This window comes from Gadus chalcogrammus, chromosome 11, assembly GCF_026213295.1.
Source record: "Gadus chalcogrammus isolate NIFS_2021 chromosome 11, NIFS_Gcha_1.0, whole genome shotgun sequence".
NCBI classification, from domain to species: Eukaryota; Metazoa; Chordata; class Actinopteri; order Gadiformes; family Gadidae; genus Gadus; species Gadus chalcogrammus.
This window is the reverse complement of record NC_079422.1, coordinates 12,860,481-12,871,534: the sequence shown is the minus strand read 5'-3', so window position 1 is coordinate 12,871,534 and position 11,054 is coordinate 12,860,481. Positions and strand designations below refer to the sequence as shown.

The 11,054-nt window shown below is 46.8% G+C and overlaps 1 protein-coding gene across 1 annotated transcript in view; it reads left to right on the top strand.

Moving 5' to 3' along the window:
- Positions 1-11,054, top strand: part of LOC130391474 (intermembrane lipid transfer protein VPS13B-like) — a 209,687-nt gene that overhangs the window by 150,725 nt on the left and 47,908 nt on the right. Inside the window, exons 23-24 of the mRNA XM_056601627.1 lie at positions 5,758-5,992; positions 7,589-7,803. Of these exons, the coding sequence (XP_056457602.1) occupies positions 5,758-5,992; positions 7,589-7,803 (450 nt within the window). The remainder of the gene's footprint in view (positions 1-5,757; positions 5,993-7,588; positions 7,804-11,054) is intronic.

Here is an 11,054-nt window from a genome sequence, read left to right as displayed (position 1 = left end):
ACACACACACACACACACACACACACACACACACACACACACACACACACACACACACACACACACACACACACACACACACACACACACACACGGATCTCAAAAGGATCTTCTTGCCTTCGAAGGTTCTGGCCCACAAATGGCCCAAACTCACTCCTAAGTACCGCACTCGATCATGTTTATTTATGACACCTAAATGACAACTCACTTTTCTATTAACATCATTTAGCAAACTATTTCCAGAAGTGACTAAGTTTCCTTTGGAAAGACCCCGGCACATAGGGTGCATGGCCCCTCCAGAGCCGATCAGGTTTAGAGGTGCAGGCCCGGTCCCACACACACACTCACACATAGCATTCGACTCTGCTGCGTATTTGTTCTGCCCGAGGCGTTCGCCAGCAGAGCGGTCGGTCTGTCATGTTTCTCTCTGGTTTTATTCCATATTAACCTGAGTCCCACCAAGGGTAAAGTTGTGTAACAGATATTCCACACAGCAATCACACACCGCCGGCTTTTCTCATGGCGTTTGTGCCCATTACTATGGGAATTTTGTGTTTTTTTTCCCTCCCACCGGTTTTGGAACGGCCGCCTTTCCACAAGTTTGCCGAAGCAGAAAAATAAGACCCATTCCACTATCCTGTTACGGGCCAGAAATATAGCTTAGCTCTCTGAACCTTTGACTCGTGTGAGTAATATGCTGCAGCTATGAGCCCGGGCCCAACCTTGTGACGGAACAATCCCATTCTGGTCCACCTGGCATACCTGTCAGTTTCCTCCTGCAAAGACATTGTGCATGCCTGCTGGCCAACACACACACACACACACACACACACACACACACACACACACACACACACACTTAAACATACACACATGTACACACACACACACTTACATACATGCACACAGTTAAACATACGTACACACACATACACACGCGGGCATGCACACACACACGTACACACATACACGTACACACACACACACGCGTACACACACGCATACACACGCAATACACACTAACCTGGCACACCTGTCAGCCCTCAGTAGGGGGACATTGTCCACACGGACTCTCTCTTACCAGGGCCATGTTTATTGGCCTGTTATAGAGCTGTTAAACACAATTGTAGAGAATAGCAAACAAGACCCTACAAAACTCCAGCTGAACCTGAACACAACTGCCCCCCCACCCACCAACCCACCCACCCTAAAACACACATTCTGACACAAGCACACACACACATTTTCCAGCTTGACCTTTACACATTACAGGGCACCTTGGGTCTCTGTGCAGTGTCTTTGGGCCCTTAACCTTCAGCCCTCACCCACAGAACCCCCTCCCTCCCAACAGCCACCACCACCTACTTCCCCTTACCACCACCACCTCATCTCCTCCTTCACTCCATGCTGTACTATTCTTCCTCTTCTCCACTGCTCTTCATACCCTTTAATGGCTTTTCTTTCTCTCTCTGTCTGTGTCACTGTCTCTCTTGGTCTGACGCTCCAGCTCTCTGTCTCTCGCTCTATCTCCGTCTCATTCTCTCGCTATCCCTCGCTCTTTCTCGTTCTCTCTCGCGCTCTCATACTATCTCTCATTCCCTCTCTTTCGCTCTCTCTCTCTTTCTCTCTCTCATTCTAGCTCTCATTTCTCTCTCTCTCTCTCTCTCTCTCTCTCTCTCTCTCTCTCTCTCTCTCTCTCTCTCTCTGTGCCCCGGCCGTGACACGACCGCACACACTTTCCATCCTCATGTCATGGTCACGGTACACGGGCTGGACACAAACACCGCCGGCTTCACACTCTGGACCGGGGATGTACGGATGGAGGGATGGAGGACTGAAGAGTGGGGCGGGCGGTCGGGCGGTCGGTGGGCAGGCGGGGAAGAGAGGAGATGCTGTCAGTGGTCTTGGCAGCCTTCGTGGCCACTGATGCAATGTAATGTCAGGGGAGACGCTGACCTCAGGCTCCGTCTCTGTCTCTTGGACGTGTCAGCGTAGTTCAGCCTGACATGTTACCAACCACACAGGGGAAACTGAATAAAATAGAAATAATAAATGACCCACCTCATTTGTCCACCCACACCACCTCCTGCCCCCGCTGCATACTCTCTCCCTTCCCCCGTGCCCTTCCTGAACCCTCGCTACCCTCTACACTGCAGCCATCCCATCCTCTGTGGTGCTTCAGAGAGACCAGGGCTGAGTCGTGGTGACGAGGGTGTGGATCTGTGGCATGACTCACTGCTTGACCATGGGGCCACAGATGGGTAGCCTTGGCGAGTTTAGCCTACACAAGCCTTTCGCCTGTGAGGTTAGCCTACCTGGTTCGCCACCGTTTCCCCCTGGTTGTAGAGGACTGGCAGCCAGCAGCACTAGCTGCCAGTCCTCCGTGGCTGGCATGTTGATGTTCTCCGAAAGCATACCCCAAAGGTCTTTCTTCTTTTTTTCATTCATTTATTTATATTCCTTTCCCCCCCAACTGGTTTCTCGGTACAGTTGAGGAAGCTAGAACGGTAAACTGGCTGGCACCGCAGAATTTACGAGCTATGACCTTTGACAGACCCGTGGTTTTAGTAGGAACACTGTGTTTCTGTGGCAAATAAAGGCAGCATATTAGGTTGGGTATTATTTGGTGGACATATGTTCTGTGGGGAACATCACGTTTTTTAGGACTGGACTTGGAATATCAATCAGATGACCAAATTATTAGCAGTTGTGTCTGCAATCAGAGGCGTGTGTTGAAGAACACATGAGAACCCTCAACAGGAGGTGAACTTACACTCCCACTCACATCTCACTGTGTGAACGGGTTAACTCTGCCCGGGTGGTTAAACTCCAAGTATTTTGAGTATATTTAACCAGGGACTGCAATTCATTCCTGGCTTGCCTGTTTTTGTGATGAAATATGATTCTGTAATAATGCTATAAAAGATTCTGGGTCTCCTTGGGATCGTCCATCACCATCCACATCCCATAATCCCCCACGGTGTGGGAATGTCCAGTTGCCTCTGGTTCCACTGGAGGCCGATGACCTCCCACATCTAAGAGGAAAGATCATATTGCTTTATTTGGCCTCACCGCCAGAAGGACCAATAAAGTTGCCACTTTAGATTAGAGTCGATTTGTTTGGGTGTTTTTGTATTCCACATCAGAAATAATAATAAATGAGGCCAAACTGGAGATTACTTTTCTATCACCCATATTTTACAAGTCTGATGCGTCATTTACTTTTCCATTACATATTTAGAGCCATTAACACATTTCAAATCACTTTACCCCTTGCAAGTGCGTAAACATCTGAAAACAGCGGTCGCTATGTGCCATAAATTCACTTGTCCAGCTGTTCCCTTTGTTGTCATCTGTGAGATGTTATCTGAATACCGCTCATATATGACTCTGTAATGGGGCAAGCCTGCAACGGCACAGGCCTGACATCATCCCTGCTTGTGTGTTGCTATGGGCATTGCAAAAACAATGCATTAGAAAGTCACAAGCCAGCACTGCCTATTATATTTTACAGTACATGCCGTAATCACAGCATCTACCATATGGGGTTGGCAACAGTGTAGTCCCTTTCATTTATTCTGCTGTAGTTGGACAAGAACTGGTGTGCAATATGTTTAGCAGGTGCAGGGGGCCTTGCTAGCGAGGCGAACATGGAAGAAGTGTCGGGTAATTGGCCTCGTCTGTATCTTCTCAGAACACAAGACTCTTTCAGCCCAGTATTTAACCAGCTCTTCAGCTTACTGTATTCCCCCCTGTTATACTGGGCAGCCATTAACGTCAATATGTTATATTACAGTTTGATTTTGTAATGATGTCTTGACATCTGATGAAATACTGGCACATTAAGTAGCCGTAAATTACAACATTGTAACTGATGTCATTTATATGAGGAGCAATGAGTGGTCAATGACTTCAGTTTATACTGTAGAATGCCAGCCCTCTGAAATCACTTGTTTGAAAAGGCTAACATGTGTGTATATAGTTACATTCAGTTTGTTGTGGTTGCGCCGGGCATTTGTCTTGATCTGTGACGACGATAAGGGAACGGTCTCACTGTTTGCGTTGTGGTCGAGCGGTAGTGCCGATTGAGCTACCTCCTCAACCATATCACAAACAGCTCTTTATTTGTCTCCACCACCTAAGCCTTTGGGCTTTTGTAATTCTATATCTGTCACTGCTGCCCAATATCTCTGGAATACAGCGACAAATGAATTGCATTGATCGATGTTGTCTTGATTGTAGTATAGATACTCCTCTTGGGCAATGCAAAAAGTATCCTCAATTGAATCTTCCCCCGAGGTCAGGACCTATTCAAGAATGAAGTGCTAGTGGAACGGTAGTGTTCAGAGAACGGGGGGCGGGTGTGAATTTTTCAGTGTGCGGTGTGTGTCCAGGGAGTTCAAGGGGCCGCAGGGCCAGAGTCACAGTGTGAAACCCCTAGGTTTCCGTGTGTTGGCCATCTTTACAGCTTACGGCTGAGATCTGCCGCAGATCTGCGCAGGGCAGCGTGAGCCCGGCTTTAATCCTGTACGCTGGCTCCGAAAGGAAACCGAGAGCCCATAATACCTGTCGGCGTGTGAAAGCGTTCCGATTTCAAACGCCACTTTGAAGGGCGATCAGAAGCGGAAGCAGCGCGATATGAACGTGAAACCATACCTCTCTCTCTCTCTCTCTCTCTCTCTCTCTCTCTCTCTCTCTCTCTCTCTCTCTCTCTCTCTCTCTCTCTCTCTCTCTCTCTCTCTCTCTCTCTCTCTCTCTCTCTCTCTGTATGTCTGTCTCCCTCTTTCTCTTTTGTTATCTCTCTCTCTCCCTCTCTGTCTCTCTTTCCACCTTGCTCTCGCCCTTCTCTTTAATGGTGTCTTGCCTTTTCTTTGGCCTCTATAAAAGCTTGAAAAACCAGCTACCTTTTTATGGGTCTATCAGAAGCTGCTCCAACATCTGTGCGTATATCCGTACATATTATACCGTAAGGGGTGCCATTTTAATTTGAGGGTCTTTGCACGTGCACTTGAAAATAAAACCGATATAAATGCTGACAAAACCTTACTTTTAATAAGCGAGTAAAATAGAGTGTGCGATAATTAACTAACAAAAACCACATTAAAACAAACACATATGTACACAAAAGGTTCTGGCAGCCTGTTTTGTGCCCCCATTATTCTTTTAACTGTTCTATTTAAAATCAATACGGCGTTGGTCTCATGGAAAAGGACAAAGGGAAAGTACAACTATAGCTCACCACTGTTCATCAGTCTTACTGGCTACTTGCTGTTTCTGCTGACCCTCTGTAAAGCTTCCCTTTGTTTTTTAAACCAGGTGTTTCTCTTGATTGCATACGCACATTCCCCCTCTGTCGGGTCCTGTGTTAGTCATACTGCACGTTCTCCCTCCAAAATTTAGCTTTGGGTCGCATCAATGTCACATGAATGTAATACCGTGTAAATCTTTCGTCACCACGCACAGGATGGGATTGGGTTTTTATTGATGCCGCTCAATTCCATATAGGTTGCTGCGTGATTTACGTTCACCACACCTGCGTAAACCATAATAACTCGGCCGTGGCTGAACGGCTCATGTGTGCATTGCTCTGTCCCTGACGAACACTGTTGAGGGAAAATTAAAGTACACTTTCCCCCTATCTTATCCACCAGCCTATTGAATTAACAAGGTGGATTCAAGATGTGCCATCATGTTATTCCATTATAATATTCTTTAAACATTGTGCTAAGCTTGTTGTACTGATGTTTTCCCCTGCAGCTGGAGGTCCAGTCGTGCTGCGTGTTTCTGCCCAACGACAGCCTGCCCTCCCCGAGCACCATCATCTGCGGCGACATACCTGGCACCGTCCGCAGCTGGTACCACAACCAGGCCTCCATGCCTGGGACTCTGGTGGTCTGCCTGCCCCAGATCAGTGTCCTCAGTGCTGGACACAAGTACATGGAGCCCCTGCAGGAGCTGCCCTTTGTGGTGTCGAAGCCGATCCTGGAGGAAGGTATGTTCTTTCACGTTGAACAGTCCGAAACAGCAAACAGACGTCAGCTCGCATTAGACAGTGGAGGAATGCAGCCGGGCTTGACGGAGAATAGGGACTATTAGGGTTTGACGTTTCCTTTAAAAAGTATTAAACCTTGACAGATTCATAAGTTCACAAGCAGGACGTTTCTGGCTGCGAAAAAGACACAATAATGTTGGAGGCGCCTATGGCTGAGTGAGAAGTGAGAGTGACTATTTCCTCATACCAGACTGCGTCATGTCAAGTTATTATTATTACTACTGTGGCTTTTTGTAGGGTGACCTCATACTCCTCATTTACTGTGACAAAAGTCAAACAATCTTTGAGTGTTGGTCCTCCTGAGGGATGGTTGTTGACCATATTGCCAGTGCCTACACACCTGTTAGAATTTACATAACCAACAATTGCTCAGCAATGTTCTCTCATCGATGAAGGAGGAGAAATGGGGGCAACCTCCAATGACATCAGTGTTGGGCATGCAGATTACAGTGAGAAGGGGAAAAACGACAGCGAAAACACTGACATCAGTGAGACCTTGTCAGTGTTGCCGTTAAAATTAACAACCCATGCATTTAGTAATTCATTCCCCCTCCTTTGAAAAGCTCTTCATCTCTCATGTTCAATGCGCTGGATCAAAGCATGCTGCCCACGTCGCAAGACAAATGTGTTTTTCGTGGCAGCGGGCAGGGGGAACATGCCCAACATTCCCATCTCCCTCTCTCTTTCTCTCAATCTCTCTTCGTCTCTTTCTCTCCATCCCTCCCTACCGCAAGCAGGGTGGGCACTCTTAAATCAGGAGGAGGCCAGTCAGGCAGCTAGTCTCTGACACATAGAGACACTCTGCTAGTAAGGCCGGTCCAAAGGTGTTTCCAGAAGATACTTCCCGGGTGATCCGTGGGCTCACACGAAGGATACGCTACTGCTTCTCTCAATTCCTCTTTCATGTTTTCCATAAAGCTGTCTGACCTGCTGCCAATGGCCTCATTTCTTTATTTTTTTCAAGCTCACTGGAAAGAATGATTATTGCGTTGACGGCCGTCAAGTGATCTATTTTTAGCCCCAGCTGCAGTTGACCTTCTCTTTTGCTGTGCTGTGTCACTTCCCCTGAATGTCACCCACGTTGGCCTCCAACTCACCTGTCTCTGGTGTCCATTCTGGCGGGCTCCTCTCACTCCTCCTCCAGCACTTCTGTTGTGTCTCGTTCTCCTTTTTCTACTGCTAGAGTCTGCTCTTCATCTCGCCCGTGTCTCTGTGTTCTCGCCTCTTCTTTGGACCCATGCCTCCACTTGTTTCCATGACTTTAATACATTTTCTTCCTTTTTTCTCTTCCTGCCTCCCGCTGGGAATCCGTTCACTTGTGTGTCTTTCCTTCCTTCCTCGTTTTCTTTCCAAGATGTTATAGTTTGGCTCCGGTTTACATACTCAGAAATGTTGAATCGAACGTCTGAAGGAATAAACAGCTTTAACATCTCTTTTGATTTACATCTCTCTCCCTCTCTCCCTCCCTCTCACTCTCTCTCTCTCTCTCTCTCTCAATCTCTCTCTCTCACTCGCCCTCACCCTACATCGGACCAGGTGATGCCTTCCCCTGGACCATCAGCCTGAGCCAGTTCAGTCTGTACACCCTGCTGGGCCAGCAGCACAGCCTCAGCCTGCTGGAGCCCATGGGCTGCACCTCCACGCTGGCCGTCACCTCCCACCGGCCGCAGGCCAGCGAGGGACGCCAGTCTTTCGTGGTGTGTCTCCACGTGGACCTGCAGCCCGTCCAGGTCAAGTGCTCCAACCCACAGGTCAGCCAAGGGTCCCACCCGAGGGTGGCTGGTTTCTGCTCATCTATGTACCGCTTTGTGCTTGCCTGAATACACTGTTCGCATGGTGCCATCGGCTTCATCATCATCATCATCGTCATCATCATCATCATCATCATCATCATCATCATCATCATCATCATCATCATCGCCCTTATTATCTATTTGTATCCATAAAGACCCTGATATATTTGAAACTAAATAGAAGCTGCTATGTTCACCCGAAGCCCAGTGTCCATTTGAACACTGAAATGTTGCATTAAGCTTGGCTGCATTGGACATTGAACTTTGTCCTCAAGTCAGAGTAAATAGGTGAGTAGGATGGCTCAGGGTTTGCTCTCAGACTGTGTTGAATGTTTTTTCTGGATTAGATGTGGCACACTTGAAGTTTTCGATTTGGAGTAGTAACATATATTATGACAAGATTAATTCAAATAATTGGAACATGTTGCTGTATGGAAAAGTGCCAGAATCTGGGCTTAGTCCAGAAGCACTGTATTAACAATAATAAAGTAGTTTGCCAATAGCTTTCCAGCCCAAAAGAAAAAAATAATGGCAACCTTTAAGATTCTAACAGAATCTTACAACAACATTGAGAAGGGTGCAGGGGTGAGTGTCGGCCCGTCTGTCTGACTCAAAAGGTCTTCCAGGGTCTGCGGCCAGAGCAAAGGCAGGAGGGAATTCTGAGCCGCCTTGTCATTTGCTCTGAGGGGATTTTCATTGTGTTTCAGTGAGAACGTGATGCATGTAGACAGATTGGAAACGGTGCATGCTTGTCTCCGGGTTAGTGCTTTTCAGCGTTGTTTTTCAACGCACTGTTACAGTACCGTAATCACATCTACATGTACCATTACACATGTTTTGCTTTTCGTCAATTGAATTAGCTGTATTGAATTAAGCCCCTCTGTAAACACTTAATTGGGCGACCTTTTGAGTGGTCACATTGTTAAATGTCGCGAACCACAGTGACGAGCCATGGCGATATTGACTAGAATTGGTACCAGAGACCAAATGAAAGGCCTTAATCTGCCAGTGGTGAAAGCTTTCCCAGAGATGAGGACGGTTAGCCCATTAATGGGGGGAAAGTTTCTTCTCGTTCCTTCTTTTTTCTCTGTATCTCTGCCTTTCCTCTCCGTTCAAGATGAGTGTCTGGTGCGATTACATGAAGCCCTGATTGTGATTATACGAGGATTATCTTCTCCTCTGTTGTCCTCTCCTGTCCTTTAGTTTTTTCCTTTCTTTCTTCTCCTCCCCGCAGTTATTTCCACTACCACTCACATCAATACTGATTAATAGCCCATACAGATTCCAGTTGCGTGCCTGCTCTTTAAGAACAGGGCAGGATAGCCCGCTAATGACCGCCAAATGATTGCTGTACTGGTCCAGCCCAGTGGCCATGTGTTCCCGATGCAGGGCTCCTGGGGAATCCCACACTACCAGTGGACCGCGCCACACCCTTGCACTTTGTCGTCCAGCAGGCACACACGATGGACAGCCACAGAACTACAGTAGTGCATCTCTGTGGCTCGAGTATACAGATGGAAATTAAAAGTTTGGGAGGGAGAATGAATGGGTAGGTGGCCTAATGAGGGCCTAAAAGACGGTCAAATAATCACTGTCGAATAATCAGTGGGTGGTATGAACGAATAATCGATTATTCGATGTGTGCCAACATGCATAAATGCAGCCATGGATAATCGGCAAGAAATCACTTAATATCTTAAACGCAAAAAACAACTACCTGCTGAGTAGTTCCAGTCAAATTGTCTGTTCAGCCTTCAAAACAAGAGCTGTTAAATTGTGAAAAGTATGTATACTTTATGTTGAAAGTATAGACGTCGCGATTTCCATTGAAACGAATGGCATGGTGATTCGGTCTTCAAAACGAGAGCTGGTAAATTGTGAAAAATGTATTAAACTATAATTAGACAACGCGGTTATATGCTCTAGACCCTATAGTATCTGTGGTATAAAGGCTGGGACGAATTTATAATTTCGAATTATAAATATCTACAATGCATAACGTTAGCTCTGGCTCATAGCTGAGCAGACTAGAATACCTCCCGTTGCCAGGTCGAAATTAAGGTCTGTCCTATTTACTGGAGTGAGCAACTTTTCCGTTGCATAAGAACCTTATGGGAGGGTAATGATTGCTCCAGGAAGTAGTCAAACCCTCAGGCGTTACCAGGGAAACAAAGCAGACTTGATATTTGGATTGTAAAACGCATGAAAATATAAATGAATGGGCTTAATTTATTTTCTTTGGCAAGTGACCATGGTATAAGCGGGATAATGCCCTTCGAGGTGTCCGACATTAGTTCCGTCTGTTAATTCTTGTTTATTTGAATGGGAAAAAATGTTAACGGTCCAAATGTTGAAAATCGACATTGACCCTCGGGAACGAATAATCAGATATTCTGTCCCATCCATAGTCTTGAGGCCAGCCAGCGATGATCAATCATAGAACTTGGTATACTCTGTGAATTTTAAAACAAAAATTGATACATAGAACAAGGGAAAACGTCCCCCTTATAAGAGTGATTGTGGAAAGATTCAACCAACCGATCGGTCCAACCTCTGATTTCTCTCTCACTCACAATTCAACCCGTCTCTGTATTTAATGTTATATGTCTCTATCTTTCTTCCCCTTCTCTCGTCCTCCCCATCTGCTTCTGACTGCAGTAGGCCGTGTTGTGTTTGGGTGGACTTCCAGTCACTCTCTTGTTCTCTCTCTCTCTCTCTCGCTCTCTCTCTCGCTCGCTCTCCTCTCTCTTTCTCACGCTCACTCTCTCTTGCTCTCGGTGTATATGTCTGTCTCTTTGGTATTCTGTCCGTCCGTCTCTCTCTCATTCTCTCTGTGTATCTCTCTCTCTCTCTCTCTGTCTCACTTTCTCTCTGTCTCTCTTTCTCTCTGTCCCTCTCTCTCTTTCTCTCTCTGCCTCTCTTTCTCTGTCTTTCTTTCTCTTTTTCTCTCTGCGTCTCTCTGTTTCTCTGTCTCTCTTTCTCTCTGTCTCTCTGTCTCGGTCTCTGTCTCTATGTCTGACTGTCTCTCGGTCTCTGTCGCTCCCTCTATCCCTGCGAGGGGAGTATGCAGTGGGTCCAGCCAGGTCCATCATTGCAGGCCGGTGGGTGTATGGCAGGCAGCTGTTGGTCCTGTATTGGGCGTCTGCTGGGTTTGGCCACAGCACAGCTTCCTGGACATGTTTGAAACAGCCCAGCTGTAATTTATTGTT